The sequence below is a fragment of the Convolutriloba macropyga genome, chromosome 3 (assembly GCF_964194025.1).
Source record: "Convolutriloba macropyga chromosome 3, txConMacr16.3, whole genome shotgun sequence".
In the NCBI taxonomy this organism is placed as follows: Eukaryota; Metazoa; Xenacoelomorpha; order Acoela; family Convolutidae; genus Convolutriloba; species Convolutriloba macropyga.
The window spans coordinates 242,871-266,282 of NC_134470.1; the positions used below are offsets into that span (position 1 = coordinate 242,871).

Consider the following 23,412-nt stretch of genomic DNA (forward strand, 5'->3'; position numbering starts at 1 on the left):
GATTCCCCGTTATTGATAGATGTCAAAAACGGACAACTTGAATTTTTAAAAATTGATATTCTGTCGGCATCAATTTTTCGGGATTTTCAAAGTTTAGTGGCTATAAAATGCGCAGCCCATGGAAATAATGGTAAACATACCACAATCGTGGGGCATGTTTTGGTGGGGGCTGTAATGGGGAAAGATCAAGTTTTTCAGCACAAACACAAAAAGTTCTGATGCTACGCTTTCTGATTTGCGTTTTTCAGCGCATTTTTTTAAGAAAAAGATCATCATTAAATAGGGAAAATTCAATGGTTCAAAATTGAGGAATCAGTGTCAAAAAGCATTCAAATCCACTAATTAATTTCAAGAAATGCGCTGAAACTTGATTACATTTCTTACAAAGTTTCAGCGCATTTCAGCGCAGAATAATGAACGATTTTTGCGCTGAAAAATTTGAAAAATCAGCGCGTTTCAGCGCATTCAACTCATTTCTTAAATAATTTTAGCAGATTCAGCGCACTTCTTACAAAATAATGCAGTGAAACCGCGCTGACATCTCGACCCGGGAGGGATCTTTTTTGCTTATTCGCACCCCTCAGTACGTTAAGCGCCCCTCTTAAGCACCCCATAACATGCACCCTCTAAGCAGGTGGGGGCACAAATGGCAATGAAAGACCTTGCTAAAAGAAATGAGGCTTTTTGTTACGCGGAGTATAATGAAAAAAAAACCTTTGGGCTAATTTATGAACATATGCCTCTTATACACATACACAAAAACAGTGTTATCAAAGCTGTGATCTTTTCCGTTTGTGCCCCCCAAGCGCTTTATGACCCTGAGGCTCAGGTGCATTATTTTTACATGGTAACGTGCCATATAAAAACACATATTTTGTAACTGAGGGTCTCATAAAAAACACTGGGGCGAACAGAATTGATCCCGGTTTTCTTATATAGTAACGTAAAACTTTATAAATAACAACGTTGCCAATAACAACAAATAATTTTTAAGCGGGGGGGATAAAAACAGTGGGGGAGGTGGCGGGCAGAATCGACCAAAAAGCGCTTTTTTTGTTGGACCGTTTTATATTTACCACATTTTACTCCTTTCTGTTGGAGAGGAATAACTAGAGCACATGTAATAAACTGTTATGGAAGTCAAGACGGCGAAGAAAAATCGGTGTAAATTTATCTTAACGAAAGAACTCATTTCAACAAGAAAATGTATTGATCTGATTTCAAAAGTACAAAAATAAAGTTGATCAAAACCGGAGTTGACAAATTGGAGTTCTTTTGAAATATGGTGTACACAATTTTGAAACCCAAAAACCCGGAATAAATTGAATTGCTACCATGTGATGTTTAGAGCACTCTAGTTTCTAAAGCTTTGAAAAAAGTTGATCTAGTTATCAACTCCTATATTGAACTTAAAATTCCTTGCGTTACCAATGCGAAATGTTGTCAATCAAAACTTAGAGGATTCTAAAAACATAGCCGGAAGAATTCCGGAAACGACCCGAAGAGTCGTCTTCATGAGAGAATTACCTTTCAAATAAACTAGTATAATAAAATGACTACAAACAACAACAAAAAATCTGTCAAAAAATGAAGACAAAACCAACTAAACTGAAAATTACATTCCTCCTGCATATAAAACAATCCAATTCTCTTTACTCAATTGAAAACATCAAAGTACGCGAGCATCAGAAATCAAGCCATATTAGGGTCTCAAAATTTTAATTTATTAGAAAAAGTTGAATACTGCAAGAAAATGGCAAAAGTTGTTACAAAATTTTTCAATTTTCGTAAACTCAATCGAAACACTTTTACAATATAAAACAGAAATCAATTGGTAAGTAAATATACTTTGTGGCTTAAACTGTAAACAATAGTTATTGCTTTCAACGCAGTATCAGAATGAACGCATTAAAACTAAACAATGGCCAAAAAATAACACAAATCGAAATTAATCATGCAAAAAAAACTAGAGACAGAACAATATTCAGACGCAGAAAATTCGTATTTTACCAAAACCAAGTCCTAAGAATATTTGCAAAAAAAGAGTTCTTCATAATTTGTAAAAGTGAAGGTAGCAAAATCTCAGTACTATATTACATTGAATAAAATCAACTGCAAAAAAACTTCAAAGGAAAATGACAAAAATATTAGTTCAAATCAAACAAAAAGGTTCAAAGAAAACGACAAATTAGTTCAAATCAATTATTTTCAGTTTTAAATAACTCATAAACTAGAATTCATAGGAAAATGGTAGAAGGTAACATGCTAGAATAGGGAGAACACATACAATATGATAAAGATTACATTCCTCGTGCATTTAAAAATTCGCAATTTCTCAAAAATCAAAACTAAATAAGAAAACCTAATTAAAATTCAAAATGAAAAAAATTGCAAATATGGTTTGGTTTGTTAATAAGCAATCAAGGTTTAAAAACAGTACATAGCCATCCTCCTGTCTCAGAAAGAAGTGAAAAGAGCGCAATTGCAAAACAGTAGAACAATTGGCAAAAAAATTGTTCAAAATAGGGTAAAAATTTGACTGATTTTTAAAGAGTTGTGGCCAAAAACAAATCAATTAGCATCAAAACGAAGCCAAAACTAACGATGGAGCACCAAAAGACTTTTAATGGTTAATAAACTCAAAATACAAACAAAAAACTTGAAAAATTAGACAAAAACAGCTAAAATTGGATTAGTATGTGTACATTTTTATAAAACAAAAACACCTCACGGCCAAAAGAGACATTCAAATCAGGAACAATCAAAGAGACGTTGACATATGTACTACTTTGGTAAAATAAAGTCCGCATAAAAAGCCAAAAATGAAGCAATTAATGAAAAAAAAACAAAAGTTGACAAAAACTTGAGAAAAATGGGTCAATTTTGCACTTTAAACGCATTATCAAGTTCACCAAAACATTGTGGCATCGATTTCAGATGGTTGCATATTTTTGCGGTATCGATCAAAATTTACTTCTACAAGAAATCAAGTTACAATTTGAAAAAATTCGACCAAATGGACGAAAAAACGGCTAAAAACTGTCATCTATATGCACCAATCTCTCGAAAATTCTTTTCAAAGTCAAAAAGTCATTCACTGAACGTAGCGCATGAACAAAACACTTCTTTCGCTCAGAAAAAAATTAGTTCACACGGCAATTTTACTCGCTTTCGCTTTTAGGTCAAAACGCCACCTGAACAAATAGTACTTCCAGTAAAAAAAAAGACCGAGAGAAAACCAATACTCCTCTTCGAGTCGTAAAAAGACCGAGAGAAAGCCAATACTCCTCTTCGAGTCGTAAAAAGCGTTATTGATATACCTCTAATAAGAGTATAATTGTGTCTCACTGTTATGGCATTTCCAGGATTGAGAAATTAAAATGTATGTATGCTGAAAATGTGACAACAATAGAAGAATATAATACTCTTATAAGAGGCAATTCGAGATAATTCTGTTTGAGGTTTTCTAAGTTTAGAGAGACAGTTTAGAGAGCAAGCCCAGGAGCTTTACTACTATTTAATATTAAAGAGTATTACAGTACCTGTGCTTCTGGGTGCAAATGTTACGCCCCTGCAAAGCTGAAGGGTCAGACAAGAAAAAAACAATTGCGTAATTTTCGTACATTAATATATAAAACGAAAGCACCATATTTGCCAGAGATGTGCCAGGCATTGTTGTTTAGAAGATCAAAAATTTGAAAGAAACACCGGTCTTTTCTGTTTTGGCCTTCCTGTGTTTTTTCAGATCCGCGCTACAAATTATTTGTTGCTATTTTGGAGGTTACTATGTAAAAATACATCACGAGAATCATAGGGTATAAAATTTATATGCCCAAGCCGGACTAAGATTTTGTTCTATGGTGTTTGGAGAGCTAAAAGGTATGAAGGAGTTGAAATTCATTTTAAATTGAAGTTAAGAGTGCATTTTTGGAGATTAGTGAACAAAAAGTTTTCTCCTTAAAAATATACCGGATTTGAAATAAACCAAACAAATCCGTGTCTAATAGTGAAGCAGCCGATTATTTCAAGAGTTTCGATTCAGGCGTCGAAAGATATATTTCCGTTGAAGTCTAATATTTTACCCTAAATTTAGTGTCCTAAATTAGGACACCGATTTTATGGCGAAAAATGACTTTTTCTTTCTTCAGCCTAAGTTCAAACTTTCAAACTAATCTATCTACCTCGAAGCTTTAGTCATCGATGAAATCGTACCCTGAGTACCGTAAATTGAGAGAGGGCACACAACGGATTTTCAACGACAAATACTTTTTGTTTCAACTGGACTACAGAAACATGTACTTTAATAGTGAAATTGATCAAAACATTGCTACTAATCTCCCTAATCTGGCATTCACATTAATTTCAACTAACCAAAAACCAAAGCGCTTTTATGCTATTAATCCTTGACCGCTGTCTATGGCCATGCCTCTCAAAGTTTTATTTGTGAGATGCAATTTTGACTAACGGGCCGGTTACCGAAGCAACGAGCGCGCACCGGCTTGCTAAACTGGACCAGTTTTCTAACGGATATTGAGCTTTTGCATGTTATGGTCTGTTGTCCATTTGATACAAAGTTCTCATATCGTCCGCTTAAAACGTTGTCTGATGGCACCACCCAGTTTGTGCCACCAATAATAGTGAAATCATATTATTTCATATCAGTAAACCAATCGCACCTGCCATAGTGTTACACAATTATTTAATAGTTAAAGGCACGTTCGCTGCAACTAGCAATGCATAAACTACTTGGGGCACAACCAGAAAACGTTCCCAAATATTTAACCAAAACCTGCTACTGAAAAGACTGACGAATCAAAAAATTTCAAATTCTGATTGTAATGGGTCGCATATAATTTTTCTATTTTCTGCTAGTTTAATGTAAATTGATACAGACCATCACGTCTTTGACTGCTGTTGGAAGTAAAAATTCTGCTATACTAGGTGTTCCCGATTAAAAGTTTTTTTCAGTAAGGTGCATCAGTGACTGTGGACGGATGCAAAAATTGTAAGTGCTCGAAGGTTCCGTAGTGTTGTGCAATTGCTTACAGGAGGGATGTTTACAAGAAATTATTTGCTTTATATGGTAACACATTGTGTAAAAACATGCTACGTGTTATGGTAGTTCACAAATATCACGCACCCACTAAGCTGCTGTAGTGACAAACAACAAAAACAACTTTTGTACAAGTTAGGCCATCGGACTACAAATTTTGTCAAATTAACCAATTAATTTCTAAGGAATCTTACAAAGAAGTATTCATATTGCATGCGTTTGAATCGAGAAAACAGAAGCTGTCACTCTGAATGAATACTTTATCTTGGTCGCAAGCTCTGGTCGCAGCCCATTCGGGTCGATCACGATCTTTTTGCGGGTTGAGCTAGAGTTTTTTCAAATCCTACTGAAGTCCATCATGATTTCTTTTGATTGGAGGAGCAAGAGAACTGCTTAACTAGCTAATGTAGTTCTCGAAAGTTTTTTCAACTCAAGTTGAAAGACCCAACTCTGAGACTTTCCAGTATGTTCTGGTTATGTTCATCTCCTTTTTTTTCTCAACAAAGCAGGGGAGTGGACGCTGCGGAGCTACAAACAAACAAAAATAAACAAAATTGAGTACAGCAATAGAAAAAGCAGTGCCGCAACTCTATCTCCGAATAAAATTTAAAAAAGCAGCCAATTGAGCAGAGCACTGGCAAACAACTAGACCCAAACTATATATTCAGATATAATTATACAACAAAAGAGCAAAATTTCTACAGACAACTATCTCTGGAGCAGAGCTGTAGCAAAAAATTAGTTCAAAAACTCTCTCCAAAAATTTGAACATCAAAACAGCTAGTTTTATTCAAGTAAACAATTATAAAAAAAATTGAGCAGAGCTGATTATAAGAGAGTTTTAGGAGTTGATCTTAAATAAATTAGCAATCATTTTAGCGTTGATATTACAATGTAAGGCGTTTGTTTTACCATTTACATTATGTAATTGTTTTTAGCATCGATATTTTAGCAGCCAAACTCAATGCTCCAATTTTCACCATTCAGTGGTGTTTGGTTTCTTCTAGACGAAATGAAGTTTCCATAAGGACTTCTAAAACTTTGGGACTTTTTCCTGAAGCTCGGATTCTGTAATTTGGTGTTGGAGATGGAAAGGTCATACTTAAAATTGATGTTTGAAGAATTTCTAATTGGCCCTAATAATTTTGTAAATGACATATTGTGACTGATGTAACTCTCTCACACAACCCAAGTTTTTAGGGGGGGGTTTGTTAGGAATTCGAAAGTCAAAACATTGGTGACCGAAAAAAACTCTACTGAAAATCTCTGAATTGTTCAACATATGTGATCTCAAAAGTATGTGACGCAAATGGGTAATTTGAATTAAAGTAACATACCAGTTGTTAGCTTTCTAACAATATTGCTGAAAAAACCCAAATTATAGAAACGTTTGATCATATTTGTTTTCATCATGTATTAGTATGGTTCAGTAAGATTGTAAGGGTACATATGTCAAAAATTGTAAAAATAGGAGAACAGCATTAGAGCATGAATCAATTTTTCGAAAAATAAAAAAAAAACTTTTAAAGATTGGTAAAAAAAGGCTCCTATTTTAAAAATAAAAATCGCAATATCATTAAGTTTAATCTAAAGCACCACGTGGTTTGTTTTTAAATTTGTTACATTTCCTTATCGCAATTTTTCCAAAAGTCTCACCGCGGCTCAATTTTGTTTGCATTTGTCCACAATTCTTTATGCGTTTGAAATAGGTATTTTAGCGATGGTATTTTTCAAGATAAGGCATGACAGATCGCATTGGAATTTAAGATGGAAACAAATCAGAAAATTTTAGTAGTTTTGGTTAGGTTATTTAGAGATTTTTCAAAAATGCTTTACAGTTTTGCGCCTAAAAATTGACAAACTAATCTATACAACCAAAAACATCCAAAAAATTGAATAATTCCGTTTTTTACTGATAACTTTGGTTAAAAATATTTTTATCAGTCTTTCTGTTTTCTGCTGGTAGAAAACTATTGTGCAAAACCTTTTTCTCTGTCAAAAGATATTTAGAAAATTGAAGACTTCAGGAAATTTAATTCTCTCCAAATTGAAAAGTAAACTTCAAAAATGCAACACTAAGAGCCGAATTTTTTTCTAAATTCGAGAGTTTTTTTGCAAAAAATTTCTCTCATATAATTAGAACGACCCATTTGAGTCTTCACAAAACCTTGGAATTGTAAAAAAAAAACGAGTATCATGAAACGAAAATTTAATCAAAATAATTTTTTATTGAGAGGTTTTTTCTTATCTTTTTATCTTGCCTTCTTTATAATGTCAGAGCAAATATTTCGAAAAACTAATCTTCTATAATCTCTAGTGTCTTGAAATACAAATGAGTTCGACATTTTGAGAAAAAATGGATTGCCAGACTGAATAATTTTGTTTATACTTTTTTTCCATTTCTTTGAAAATTAGAAATATATTTTTCACTTCTCTGGATTTCAAAATAGCTCTTAAAACTGGTGTTTTACAGTGTTTGCGCTGTTCTTTAAATTGAAAAACTAAATCTTGATTGGTAAAGAAATTCCTCATAAAAAAAACAAAAATTTCTTTCAACAGAAAAAAGAATTTTTATTTTCTCTTTCATAACTCAAAAAAACTCTGAGCTGTAATTCGATTTTTGGGATGGAAAGGTCATGCTTAAAAAAGTTATTTGAAAAATTTCTAATCGGATTTTGGATTTTGTAATAGACATATAGTGACTGATGTAAACCTCCCACCAAAACCATTTTTTGGGCGGAGGGCGGAGGGCGGGATGGGAGGGAGGGGCTGATAGGTATTCGAAAGTCAAAACATAGTTAGTAGAAGTAAATTCTATTAAAAATAACTGAAATTTGCAAAATATGTGATCACAATATCTTCTTCTATCTAAAAATCTTCATGAAATACAAATGAGTTAGAAATTTGGAGAAAGAATGGATTGTCCATTTGAAAAGTTAGATAATAGGCATTTACACTTTTTAGAAAATTAGAGAATAAATTTTGACTTCTCTTCATTCTGAAAATTCTCTTGGAGCTGATCTTTTCCAGTCTTTGAAAATGGAAAACGAAACTGTATCTTGATAGAGAAAATCTTCATAACATAAAACAAAAATTTCATATGAAGGAAAAGAACTTTTTTTCTCTTTCATTAGTTTTTTTTTAAATTTCTTTATCTCTGCAAAAATACTCTTTCTTAAAAGAGTGAGAAGAAACCTTTTTTTGTTCCTCAGAACCGTTTTCTTGAAGATTTTCTCAATGTCAATAGGGTTTTATTGCCCAGCCAATTTGGGTTTAGAAGCAAACGTAGTACCATTGATGCGGTTGCAGAAGTTGTTGAGTTTTTAAGGACAAATAGAAATCTTAGGACACCATCTAGCTGTACCTTCATTGATTTAACTAAAACTTTTGACACGGTGGACCACAATATTCTGCTTAAAAAATGTTATGCATACGGACTCAGAGGGAAAATATTCAGTATTTTACAATCTTTCCTTGCTAATCGATCGCAATATTTAAAAATTAAGAATCAGGCGTCATGTAAAAAAGCAATAAGCATTGGTGTGCCTCAGGGTTCAGTTTTGGGTCCCTTACTATTTCTGCTATACATAAATGATCTACCTGCAGTATGCCAGCATTCGAAAGTAACTATGTTTGCAGATGATACAAATGTTTATGGAACTGCTCATGATCTAAACATTCTCAACAATGACATGACAAATGTAGTGAATTGGATGTCTGCTAACAAATTGACAGTTAATTTTGAGAAAACAAATATTGTTATTTTTAACAAAAACGCTAAACAAAACTCAAACAAGTTAACTATAGGTCAAAAAACAATTGAGAGCAAAGACACAGCTAAGTATTTAGGAATACACATTGACAAAGAACTTAATTTCAGAAAGCATATTAAAATGGTTAAACAAAAACTTCAACAAATCACATCAAGTTTATTTCAATTGAAACGTTTTTTCAGACAGAAAACTATGGTAAAACTTTACAACGCTTATGTTCAACCAGTAATTCATTATGCGGCGCTTATTTATGGGTGTGCTAATAATCTTAAAGACCTAGAGTGGTCACAAAACAAAATCTTGAGAATTATATTTGCTTTAAAAAAACCTGAAAGCTTGAGAGAATTGAAAAAGAGAGAAAAAATTTATTCGATTTCGAAATACATATTTATGAGCTGTTCAAAATAATGTCCAGATGTGTTCGACAGGATCACAATAACAAAGTTTTCAAAAACATGATAACCGAAGATGAAATTGTCAAAAGTATGGGTGTTCAGGGACGAAAAAAAACCTTTAAAAACAAAAGAAAAAGCTACTACTGAGAATAATAAGCTAAAAGTGACAAGGGTGAGAATGTTATATCATAAAATTCTTCAAATGGATGAAAATCTAACCAAATCAATAATGTCTGCTGAAAGATATTAGTTAGAAAAACTTGTTCATGATTTTAAGGATAACTTTATTCTAGGTGGTAGCGAGTTGGTAAATGTTTTTTGGTAGTTGCTGGTTTTCTCATGGTCTTTTTTAAATATACTTTCCTTGATTGTAAACACTGACTAACTTGATGTTCTTGGGAAAAGGCCATTTCTATTGTGAGGTTGTCGATGATAGAACAAAAATGATAAAGCTCAAATTTGTCCAGAGGAGGCATCACTCTGACAGGTCCATTGACCTATTTGATGTTCTCCCCAAATGCATATAACTTCTTGATTGTAAATTGTTTGTGTAATCATTAAGTGAATTACTCGATATGTATTTGGAAAAATTCATTATTATTATTCTTATTATTATTATTATTATTATTATTATTATTATTATTATTATTATTATTATTATTATTATTATTATTATTATTATTATTATTATTATTATTATTATTATTATTTGTGTTACATGCTTAGTATCCCGAGTGGACTGGGGATGGTTACCTTGTATAAGCTTGAAAGATTCTACAGTATCTTGTAAGAGGGTGATGCATAGTCTACCAAGATTTTCTGAAAAAATCTTACAAGATAAGCATTCGTCTTTTATGATTCTGAAAAGATTAGGCGTTGGCTTGCAAAAATTTTATAAGGCAACCGCTCATCTTTGAACTGAAATACACTGCGCATTAAAAAATTTGGAGATGATGCACACAAAAAAAACAGGCATGTTGTTCAACATTGTAAAACTTAAAAGTAAAAAAAAATGTTTTTTGAGTAATATATTAATACCCAGTATTATTTGGAAAGTACAAATACGAGCATCTTTCTGTTTCTCCAGATTGAATGCAATGAGAAAACTCTAATTAAATCTATTAATTTGTTTTTCATAAGAGCATTAAAAATATATATCAATTTAGTTGACGCTTTTCAGTTTTTGGCAAAAAATCAAAAGTCAAAATTTTTATTTTTGTACTGATGCAGAAAAAATTATTATCTTGAAAAACATTTTTCATTTAAATTATTGAATAAAAATATCAGTCAAACATACGATGCCAGTTGGCAAAATCTCAATGCATTAATTAAATGAAGAAAATTGCGCATAAAACAACCAATGAGAATAAAACTCAACCGGAACGAACTTGAAGGATTCTTACAAGGTAGCCATTCATCTTGTAAGACCTTGCAAGACAACCATTTTTTGTAAAAATTTTGTCAGAACTTATAGAATAACAATCTTTTTATGAATATTGCAAGATCTCACAAGATAATTATTTTCTCTCGTTCAGGGGCTTTATTTGGCTTATTTTTTGGAACAATTTTTGGAGCCTTTGTCTTTTGGCCCAACGGGTTCTTTTTGGATTTTAAAGTGGCAATAATTGCATGTTACCTGAGTAAGATTCTCGTAAGACCAATGTTAATCTTTCTGTAATCATGCAAGATTCTGTAATCATGTATATATTGTATTGAAAATTATGATTGAAAATAATAAAATATTGAATATTTGAATTTGTCTTACTATTATCAATTCTTTAAGAATTAATCTGATATTTTATGCGAAAAAAGCCTAGATAGGTTTTCCTGACATTATGTGTCGAAATCTAAGTTATAATTTTTGATACAGCAATCATCTGTGCGTGGGATGTTATTTTTTGTTAATTTAAGTTTTGTCCTCTTTATTGTGGAAGGTTACATATTGTTTTTTGAATGGTATCTCCTGAAGTTTTGCTTAATCTGTGCCACTATAAACGTTAATGTAGATGTTTATTCTGTCAAATTGGGTAATACCTAAATTACCAATTGTACAGATCTTTGAGTGATATCCTTCGGCATTGCGACGTAGTGACGTGCTATTGCGACGGAATGAAAAGATATTTATAGTGCTTTTTTTCATACGAGTTAATCTATTATGTCAGTCGTGGTCATCTTGTCAAGGAGCAAAAAATCTAGTATAATAGAGTTTAAAAAGTGAACCGTTTGTTGTGGTTCATTTTTAATTAGTCTTAGAATCAAACTATTATCGCTATATTTGCTTGATGCTTTGATAATTAACTAGCCTTCTTGGATATGGTCACAATTGTAAAAATGCTTGTTGTTTATCAGTTAAAGATTGTAATAGTTCGTCTCCGTAGAGGAAATACACTGGCTCCCTGGTTGTGAACCTTCTGTATTATCTTTTATTTCCAAATCATTGTCCTGTTTATCCACTCTTGATTGACCTTCATCATTTTGTTCATCTTCAGTATTCGGTTCTTTTGAGTATTGTCTATTATTTCCTTAAAATGTATTTGATTTCTATTTCTCTAGGTATAATTGTTCTTTTTGTACTTAGTTTACTAGTGATCTGATGTGAAGATTTTCAAAAAATATGTATCTTATTTTCATGTCTATGTGTTATATTACTTTGCTCTCTTGCGTTAGTTTTGGAGTTATTTGTGGTTGGTGATAAAATGCTTGTAAGGGTATTCTATTGGAACAATTTGACTGATTTGTTTTTCTTTTAGAAAATTGTTTTATTTTTTTGATGAAAGTTATAGTTCCTGATTTTCGAAGTGAGCTCTATTTTCAGCGATACCGGGAAAACTTCCATTGGTGGATATTTTGATTACAAATCAAATAAAATCTTTAAAAATGGTATAATAATAGGCCTGCTTTAATTATAAGATTTGTCCAGCTCACGAAGTCGTTCACGAAGTTCATTGATTAAAGTATTTATGTCTCCATGGTTTCCTGGTTGTTTTTATGTAAAATGATTAATTTGGTTTTGAATGAATTTTTTCCCTGAATGTAAACTAATGTTTTTATGTTAATAAATTTAACTATTACTGTGTGATTTGTAGCTTTATGCAATAATCTTGACGACTCTGTGGTGTATAGTTTTTCTACCAGTCTTAGGAGATTTGTTTTTGGTTCTAACGTGGAGATTTCGTATGTTGCAAGTCTCTTGATTGCAAAATGAAAGCCCAACGCTTTCTAGAAAAGTGTTATAAACTATGAATAAAAATTGAAAAATTTCTGTTTGTTAAAACAGAAGTGAAAAATTTCTGTTTATTAATCTAGAGCGGATTATATTAGAGTGGTACAGTTTCATTTCGATTTCTTTCATGAAGATGTGTATGTAGAAGAATTCTTGAATAAAGTGATTGAGGTGTAGGGTAATATATTTTCTATTACTGAATGGTCATGAAAGGCTTCTGAGTGTATAAAACTAAAGTTTTATTCTTTAGATTTTCTTTTTTTTTTGTTCATTCGATGCTTGACTGTTGAAAGCAGTAATTAAAAGTATTCTATATGAATTTTTATAAAAGTAAGCGTCAAACTAAGATATTGATTTTCACTAATAGGTCATGTAACAAATTGTGGAAATGGTGTTAATTGGGAAACTACTTCAAGCGAGTTTTTGCTTTCGGCATCTATGCTTACTTTCGCCTGTTCTTCAATTGTGTGATTTTTTTATTTATCAGAAGTTCAACCTTTTTTTGTTTTTGGTATTTTAAATGAGAAATGAGTTTTCTAAAAATGGAGATCTTGGAACTGTTTTATATGAAGATACGGATGGGTGTAGAAAAGAAGATCACAAAACATAATACATTATACTTGTGTTTATATTTAATCTGTATATTGGAAAAAGGAAATTGAACAAATTATATCGCTTCTTGTTTAAGAGGTTGTATTGACAATTTAGTTATACAGTAGGTATATATATATATATATATATATATATATATATATATATATATATATATATATATATATTTATAAACGTTTATATATATATATATATATATATATATATATATATATATATATATATATATATATCTACGATATAGACCAAGTATTATTTTGTTTTGCTGAGCTAAACATCTCCGTTTTAAGATCCTAGTTTTCCCGATGAAAATCCCCGTAAACATGTAGAAAACTACTTGTGGTTTTCGGCTGCAAATTATACATTATACCAATTAGCACTGCTACAGCTATGGTAGTAGTGAATACTACCCCCTTATGAGCGCCCTAAGTAGTTCTGACAACCCCAGTGCCCGAGCTAAGTGGGTCCGGTACCTGTGCAAGAACTAAGTAGGTTTTGCGCAACGAAGTGGGTCTGATCTAAGGTTGTCCGATGCTGCCTGAGCCACAATCCAAGTCGGTCTGATCAGAACTGGCTTAGGTTGACCACCTCATACTCCCAATAAATTAGCGAATTCATCATACAGCATATTCTACTAATTTTGACACAGTATTGTGGCTTGGAAAGTTATAGATTGCATACTTTAGAATCCTAAATTTTTAAATCTGGAACGTACGAATGGTTGAAATTTTTGCTTTAGGACTATAAATATCCAAAAAAAATGAACAACTGACAATTAATGTCACAAACCTAATATCCATGTAGTATTATTAGTTACCAACAGTTTGCCTTTAATATTCAATTTTGATTTCGACTTAAGGAATGCTTTATATTTCTAACTTTAACCCCGTTATTGACAGATGTCAAAAACAGACAACTTGAATTTTTAAAAATTGATATTCTGTTGGCATCAATTTTTCGGGACTTTCAAAGTTTAGTGGCTATAAAATGCGCAGCCCATGGAAATAATGGTAAACATACCACAATCGTGGGGGATGTTTTGGTGGGGGCTGTAATGGGGAAAGATCAAGTTTTTCAGCACAAACACAAGAAGTTCTGATGCTACGCTTTCTGATTTGCATATTTTCAGCGTTTTTCAGCGCATTTTTTTATGAAAAAGATCATCATTAAATAGGGAAAATTCAATGGTTCAAAATTGAGGAATCAGTGTCAAAAAGCATTCAAATCCACTAATTAATTTCAAGAAATGCGCTGAAACTTGATTACATTTCTTACAAAGTTTCAGCGCATTTCAGCGCAAAATAATGGAAGATTTTTGCGCTGAAAATTTGAAAAATCAGCGCGTTTCAGCTCATTTCAGCGCATTTCACCGCATTCAACTCATTTCTTACATAATTTTAGCAGATTCAGCGCACTTCTTACAAAATAATGCACTGAAACGGCGCTCACATCTCGACCCAGGAGGGATCTTTTTCGCTTATTCGCACCCCTCAGTACGTTAAGCGCCCCTCTTAAACGCCCCATAAAATGCACACTCTAAGTTGGTGGGGGCACAATTGGAAATGAAAGACCTTGCTAAAAGAAATGAGGCTTTTTGTTACGCGGAGTATAATGAAAAAAAACCTTTGGGCTAATTTATGAACATATGCCTCTTATACACATGCACAAAAACATTGTAATCAAAGGGGATCTCTTCCGTTTGTGCCCCCCCCCCCTTCAGGCGTTTTATGACCCCCTTTATACATAGTAACGTGCTATATAACAACACATAATTTGTAACTGAGGGGTCATAAAAACACTGGGGGGAAACAGAATAGATCCCGGTTTTCTTATATAGTAACATAAAACTTAACAAATAAAAACGTTGCCAATAACAACAAATAATTTTTAAGCGGGGGGGGATAAAAACAGTGGGGGGAGGTGGCGGGGAGAATCGACCAAAAAGCGCTTTTTTGTTGGACCGTTGTATATTTACCACATTTTACTCCTTTCTGTTGGAGAGGAATAACTAGAGCACATGTAATAAACTGTAATTGAAGTCACGACGGCGAAGAAAAATCGGTGTAAATTTATCTTAACAAAAGAACTCATTTGAACAAGAAAATGTATTGATCTGATTTCAAAAGTACAAAAATAAAGTTGATCAAAACCGGAGTTGACAGAATGGAGTTCTTTTGGAATATGGTGGACACAATTTTGAAACCCAAAAACCCGGAATAAAATGAATTGCTACCATGTGATGTTTAGAGCACTCTAGTTTTTTAAGCTTTGAGAAAAGTTGATCTAGTTATCAACTCCTATATTGAAATTAAAATTCTGCGCGTTAACAATGCGAAATGTTGTCAATCAAAACTTAGAAGATTCTAAAAAAAAGTGTTATTGATATGCCTCTAATAAGAGTATAATTGTGTCTCACTGTTATGGCATTTCCAGGATTGAGAATGTAAAATGTATGGATGCTTTGGAATACGGGGAAGATCCTGAAAATGTGACAACAATAGAGGAAATTAATACTCTTATAAGAGGCAATTCGATAATTCTGTTTGAGGTTTTCTAAGTTTAGAGAGACAGTTTAGAGAGCAAGCCCAGGAGCTTTACTACTATTTAATATTAAAGAGTATTACAGGACCTGTGCTTCTGGGTGCAACTGTTACGCCCCTGCAAAGCTGAAGGGTCAGACAAGAAAAAAACAATTGCGTAATTTTCGTACATTAATATATAAAACGAAAGCACCATATTTGCCAGAGATGTGCCAGGCATTGTCGTTTAGAAGATCAAAAATTTGAAAGAAACCGGTCTTTTCTGTTTTGGCCTTCCTGTGTTTTTTCAGATCCGCGCTACAAATTATTTGTTGCTATTTTGGAGGTTACTATGTAAAAATACATCAGAAGAAACATAGGGTATAAAATTTATATGCCCAAGCCGGACTAAGGTTTTGTTCTATGGTGTTTAGAGATCTAAAAGGTATGAAGGAGTTGAAATTCATTTTAAATTGAAGTTAAGAGTGCATTTTTGGAGATTAGTGAACAAAAAATTTTCTCCTTAAAAATATACCGGAGTTGAAATAAACCAAACAAATCCGTGTCTAATAGTGAAGCAGCCGATTATTTCAAGAGTTTCGATTCAGGCGTCGAAAGATATATTTCCGTTGAAGTCTAATATTTTACCCTAAATTTAGTGTCCTAAATTAGGACACCGATTTTATGGCAAAAAATGACTTTTTCTTTTTTCAGCCTAAGTTCAAACTTTCAAACTAATCTATCTACCTCGACGCTTTAGTCGCCGATGGAATCGTACCCTGAGTACCGTAAATTGAGAGAGGGCACACAACGGATTTTCAACGACAAATACTTTTTGTTTCAACTGGACAACAGAAACATGTACTTTAATAGTGAAATTGATCAAAACATTGCTACTAATCTCCCTAATCTGGCATTCACATTAATTTCAACTAACCAAAAACCAAAGCGCTTTTATGCTATTAATCCTTGACCGCTGTCTATGGCCATGCCTCTCAAAGTTTTATTTGTGAGATGCAATTTTGACTAACGGGCCGGTTACCGAAGCAACGAGCGCGCACCGGCTTGCTAAACTGGACCAGTTTTCTAACGGATATTGAGCTTTTGCATGTTATGGTCTGTTGTCCATTTGATACAAAGTTCTCATATCGTCCGCTTAAAACGTTGTCTGATGGCACCACCCAGTTTGTGCCACCAATAATAGTGAAATCATATTATTTCATATCAGTAAACCAATCGCACCTGCCATAGTGTTACACAATTATTTACTAGTTAAAGGCACGTTCGCTGCAACTAGCAATGCATAAACTACTTGGGCCACAACCAGAAAACGTTCCCAAATATTTAACCAAAACCTGCTACTGAAAAGACTGACGAATCAAAAAATTTCAAATTCTGATTGTAATGGGTCGCATATAATTTTTCTATTTTCTGCTAGTTTAATGTAAATTGATACAGACCATCACGTCTTTGACTGCTGTTGGAAGTAAAAATTCTGCTATACTAGGTGTTCCCGATTAAAAGTTTTTTTCAGTAAGGTGCATCAGTGACTGTGGACGGATGCAAAAATTGTAAGTGCTCGAAGGTTCCGTAGTGTTGTGCAATTGCTTACAGGAGGGATGTTTACAAGAAATTATTTGCTTTATATGGTAACACATTGTGTAAAAACATGCTACGTGTTATGGTAGTTCACAAATATCACGCACCCACTAAGCTGCTGTAGTGACAAACAACAAAAACAACTTTTGTACAAGTTAGGCCATCGGACTACAAATTTTGTCAAATTAACCAATTAATTTCTAAGGAATCTTACAAAGAAGTATTCATATTGCATGCGTTTGAATCGAGAAAACAGAAGCTGTCACTCTGAATGAATACTTTATCTTGGTCGCAAGCTCTGGTCGCAGCCCATTCGGGTCGATCACGATCTTTTTGCGGGTTGAGCTAGAGTTTTTTCAAATCCTACTGAAGTCCATCATGATTTCTTTTGATTGGAGGAGCAAGAGAACTGCTTAACTAGCTAATGTAGTTCTCGAAAGTTTTTTCAACTCAAGTTGAAAGACCCAACTCTGAGACTTTCCAGTATGTTCTGGTTATGTTCATCTCCTTTTTTTCTCAACAAAGCAGGGGAGTGGACGCTGCGGAGCTACAAACAAACAAAAATAAACAAAATTGAGTACAGCAATAGAAAAAGCAGTGCCGCAACTCTATCTCCGAATAAAATTTAAAAAAGCAGCCAATTGAGCAGAGCACTGGCAAACAACTAGACCCAAACTATATATTCAGATATAATTATACAACAAAAGAGCAAAATTTCTACAGACAACTATCTCTGGAGCAGAGCTGTAGCAAAAAATTAGTTCAAAAACTCTCTCCAAAAATTTGAACATCAAAACAGCTAGTTTTATTCAAGTAAACAATTATAAAGAAAATTGAGCAGACCTGATTATAAGAGAGTTTTAGGAGTTGATCTTAAATAAATTAGCAATCATTTTAGCGTTGATATTACAATGTAAGGCGTTTGTTTTACCATTTACATTATGTAATTGTTTTTAGCATCGATATTTTAGCAGCCAAACTCAATGCTCCAATTTTCACCATTCAGTGGTGTTTGGTTTCTTCTAGACGAAATGAAGTTTCCATAAGGACTTCTAAAACTTTGGGACTTTTTCCTGAAGCTCGGATTCTGTAATTTGGTTTTGGAGATGGAAAGGTCATACTTAAAATTGATGTTTGAAGAATTTCTAATCGGCCCTAATAATTTTGTAAATGACGTATTGTGACTGATGTAACTCTCTCACCAAACCCAAGTTTTTAGGGGGGGGAGGGAGGGAGGGGTTGTTAGGAAATCGAAAGTCAAAACATTGGTGACCGAAAAAAAAACTCTACTGAAAATCTCTGTATTGTTCAACATATGTGATCTCAAAAGTATGTGACGCAAATGGGTAATTTGAATTAAAGTAACATACCAGTTGTTAGTTTTCTAACAATATTGCTGAAAAAAAACCCAAATTATAGAAACGTTTGATCATATTTGTTTTCATCATGTATTAGTGTGGTTCAGTAAGATTGTAAGGGTACATATGTCAAAAATTGTAAAAATAGGAGAACAGCATTAGAGCATGAATCAATTTTTCGAAAAACAAAAAAAACTTTTAGAGATTGGTCAAAAAAGGCTCCTATTTTAAAAATAAAAATCGCAATATCATTAAGTTCAATCTAAGGCACCACGTGGTTTGTTTTTAAATTTGTTACATTTCCTTATCGCAATTTTTCCAAAAGTCTCACCGCGGCTCAATTTTGTTTCCATTTGTCCACAATTTTTTATGCGTTTGAAATAGGTATTTTAGCGATGGTATTTTTCAAGATAAGGCATGACAGATCGCATTAAAATCACAAATCACAAAATTTTAGTAATTTTGGTTAGGTTATATAGAGATTTTTCAATAATTCTTTACAGTTTTGCGCCTAAAAATTGACAAATTAATCTATACAACCAAAAACATCCAAAAAAATTGATTAATTCCGTTTTTTACTGATAACTTTGGTTAAAAAATATTTTTATCAGTCTTTCTGTTTTCTGCTGGTAGAAAACTATTGTGCAAAACCTTTTTCTCTGTCAAAAGATATTTAGAAAATTGAAGACTTCAGGAAATTTAATTCTCTCCAAAATGAAAAGTAAACTTCAAAAATGCAACACTAAGAGCCGAATTTTTTTTCTAAATTCTAGAGTTTTTTGCAAATAATTTCTCTCATATAATTAGAAGGACCCATTTGACTCTTCACAAAACCTTGGAATTGTAAAAAAAACCAGTATCATGAAACGAAAATTTAATCAAAATAATTTTTTATTGAGAGATTTTTTCTTTCTTTTTAACTTGCGTTCTTTATAATGTCAGAGCAAATATTTCGAAAAACTAATCTCTAGTGTCTTGAAATACAGATGAGTTCGACATTTTGAGAAAAAATGGATTGCCAGACTGAAAAATTTTGTTTCTACTTTTTTTCAATTTCTTTGAAAATTAGAAATATATTTTTCACTTCTCTGGATTTCAAAATATCTCTTAAAACTGATCTTTTACAGTGTTTGCGCTGTTCCTTAAATTGAAAAACTAAATCTTGATTGGTAAAGAAATTCCTCATAAGAAAACAAAAATTTCTTTCAACAGAAAAAAGAATTTTTATTTTCTCTTTCAGTACTCAAAAAAATTCTGAGCTGTAATTCGATTTTTGAGAAGGAAAGGTCATGCTTAAAAAAGTTATTTGAAAAATTTCTAATTGGATTTTGGATTTTGTAATAGACATATAGTGACTGATGTAAACCTCCCACCAAAACCATTTTTTGGTCGGAGGGCGGAGGGCGGGATGGGAGGGAGGGGCTGATAGGTATTCGAAAGTCAAAACATAGTTAGTGGAAGTAAATTCTATTAAAAATTACTGAAATTTGCAAAATATGTGATCACAATATCTTCTTCTATCTAAAAATCTTCATGAAATACAAATGAGTTAGAAATTTGGAGAAAGAATGGATTGTCAATTTGAAAATTTAGATAATAGGCATTTACACTTTTTAGAAAATTAGAGAATAAATTTTGACTTCTCTTCATTCTGAAAATTCTCTTGGAACTGATCTTTTCCAGTCTTTGAAAATGAAAAACTAAATTGTATCTTGATAGAGGAAATCTTCATAACATAAAACAAAAATTTCATTTGAAGGAAAAAAGAATTTTTTTCTCATTCATTAGTTTTTATTAAATTTCTTTATCCCTGCAAAAATAGCCTTACTTAAAAGAGTGAGAAAAAACTTTTTTTTTGTTCCTCAGGACCTTTTTCAACGTTTTTAGGCTCTTTAGCAAAAGATTTTGATGAAATTAAAAACTTCAGGCAAATTAGAGCACACAAAATAAATATAAACTTTAAAATGTAACACTAAAAGGAGAAAATTATATTCTTTTTCAGTATTTCGAGTCTTTTGGCATAAAATTCTTCTAATATATTTGGAATAACTTTTTGGAGTATTTTCAAAACCTTGGTAACGTAGAAAATAATATTATCATTAATTTAAAATCAAATCAAAGGAGCTGATTGTTGAAAAAATTGTTTCTTATCTCTTTTACTAGTTTTCTTTATAAGATAGCTTGAAGAAATAATTTTCTATCATCTCTAGTGTTATTAAATAGAGACGAGTTTAGAAATTAGAGATACAATGGATTGTCAGTGTGAAAAAGCTAGAAAAATATTGAAAAACAACTTCTCATAAGAAAAACGAAAATTGATTTCGAAAGAAAAAAGAAACTTTCTTTTCCCTTTCAGAACTCATAAAAATAATTTTAAAATTCCCTATTTCTGTAAAAAAATACTCGTACCGAGAAGAGGGCAAAAACAATATTATTACTGATAACCAAAGTTCCTCAACGTATTTTTTCTCTCACTCAAAATCTTTTTGGGAAAACGAAGACTTCAGACAATTTAGAGCACTAAAAATAGAAAAATAATCTTAAAAAATGTAGCAATCAAAGCAAAATTTTTTTTCAATCTCGACAGTGTTTTTAAAAAATTCCTCTCATATGATTGCAACAAACCTTAGGAGTCCTTTCAAAATCTTGGAAAGTTAAAAAAAAACAAGTTCATGAAACGAACATCAAATCAAAAAAATTCATAAATGAAAAACTATTTTGTTATCTCTTTCCTTGCATACATAATGATGTCAGACCAGATAATTCGCAGAACTAATCTTCTGTCTTCTCTAACGTAGTGGAATACAAATGAGTTTGAAAATTGGAGAAATATTGAATTTCCTGTTTTAAAAATTAATACATGTTTACAAATTTTTCGAAAATTAGAATTTTTTTTCGCTTCTTTGGATTTTGAAGTTGCTATTAGAATTCATATTTTCCAGCCTTTGTCCTTTTTTTTATTTTGAAAAATTATATTTTTTCCTGATTGGGAAACTCCTCGCTAGAAAAGTCTCTTTCAGTGTCGATAAAAATGCTTTCAGTGTCTATTTTTTTTTAAATTTTGTACCTACAAGAGCAAAAAAAGCAAAACATTGAAATTACTGATAACCAAAAATGCTCAAAGCTACTAAATAAGAAGCTTTACCAACAGCTTTCTTCGTTTCTTTACATGTTAATAACAACTAGATGCAGAGAGCAAAAACTGTCAGATGTATCACAGAGTTGGAAAAAATTTCTTAACACAGCTGTTTTTAAAATATTCAGAATCAAAAATGCAGTTATTATATCTTGCTCTTTACCGGTCTGAGTTATTTTCAACAAGCTCCGAACAAGCCTGAGTAATTTTTGAAAAGAAATACAAATGGTCGATAATTCTCCTATAACATCAGAAATTACAAAACAATTTGAAAAAATTCAAAAAGTTCAGTTACGATTTAGGTGTCAATTTCACTATTAGGGTACAAATTCCCCATAAAAAGCCACACCTAGTTTTTCATAAATCAACAACAAGTAAGGCACAAATTAACGCTGACGAAATTTATGTAAATTTATCAGATGCCAACAAGAAAATTTTGAACTTTTTTTGGATGGCCATGATTGTGCTTGTGTGTATGAGTGTCAGTGTGAGCGTGTGCGTTTTTGTGGTCTCGTGTAAAGTTGTGCGTTTTTTATCTTTCTGTTTTCTGTGTAATAGAAATACATAGTCTGAAAAAAACAATTCATTAAATTATTAGACGCAAATAGAGATGGAGAGCAAAAGCTGGCAAACATGAAAATTTAGAAAATATTCCTAAAATTTGCTACAAAGGCCCCTCTAAATATGCCAAACGCCAAACCTGTGTCTTTTTAAATCTCGGTGATAAAACGTTTGCAAGGTTTCGAAAAAAATTGTCTTTATATGCTCAATGAAAAACCAAAAATGACAAAAAAAGCTTTAAAACGAAAAAAAATTCATTTCAGATTTTACTATCAATTTCGATTTTTAGGAAAACAATTGCTTTAGGAAGTCCAAACATAGTTTTCTGGATACAAAACTATCTATCAATGGTGTCAAGAATTGAGTAATCGTTGAGTGAAAATTAGATGTGTTGAGTAAAATTTAGATGCCAAGAAAAAAATAGAATAATATTGAAAAGAAACTTCTCATAACAAAAACAAAAATTGATTTCGAAAGGAAAAAGAAATTTTCGTTTTCCCTTTCAGAACTCAAAAAAATATTTTTAAAATTCCCTATTTCCGCTCTCATACTTAAATTGATAAAAAAATTTTATCAAACCCTTGAAGGTCTTATTTGTACAACGTATAAAATTTTTGCCGTAGAAAAAAATGAATCAAGAACGTGGCTCATAAATTTAAAAAAACATCAGAGCAGAAATAAAACATATGAGCGTACAAAATGAATTAGAAAGACCAAATTGCACAATAATTTCTTCGGAAGTTTGAAATAAAAGGAGAACTTACTTTTTTGGCAAACCAAACAATTTAACAAATAATAGTCTCCAGGAGCACATAAAAACCTGGAGGAGCAATTTACTAATTCATCTTCTTTAGGAACAACCAAAACATGAATAATTTTTATTCGAAAAATTACTGACTGAAAATCTAGAGTAGAAGTTCAGATAAAGTTATGCACTCCAAATTTACGTTGTAATCATAATTTTTAATAATGCACGTATCTACTGAAATTCGCAAAAAATATCTAATAGGATATTCACTTAGAATTCATTCATCAATCTGTTTTGGTCAAAAAATTAATTCGATTAATCAATTTTGAACTGGTCGACTTCTCTGTTTCATAAAACATTATATTAGTTTTGCGTCAAACCGATTACTATAGGTTTTCGGGTTCCATTTTTCTTGCTGCTGGGCTTTGTTGGCAA

General features: G+C 32.1%; 1 protein-coding gene across 1 annotated transcript in view; it reads right to left on the bottom strand.

Annotated features, from left to right (window-relative positions):
- The window catches only part of LOC142335820 (uncharacterized), a 61,320-nt gene extending 46,082 nt beyond the window's left edge, over positions 1-15,238 (bottom strand). The window contains exon 1 of the mRNA XM_075384149.1: positions 15,032-15,238. Coding sequence (XP_075240264.1) covers positions 15,032-15,147 — 116 coding nt within the window. The 5' untranslated portion in view covers positions 15,148-15,238. The remainder of the gene's footprint in view (positions 1-15,031) is intronic.
- Positions 15,239-23,412: the final 8,174 nt, after the last annotated feature.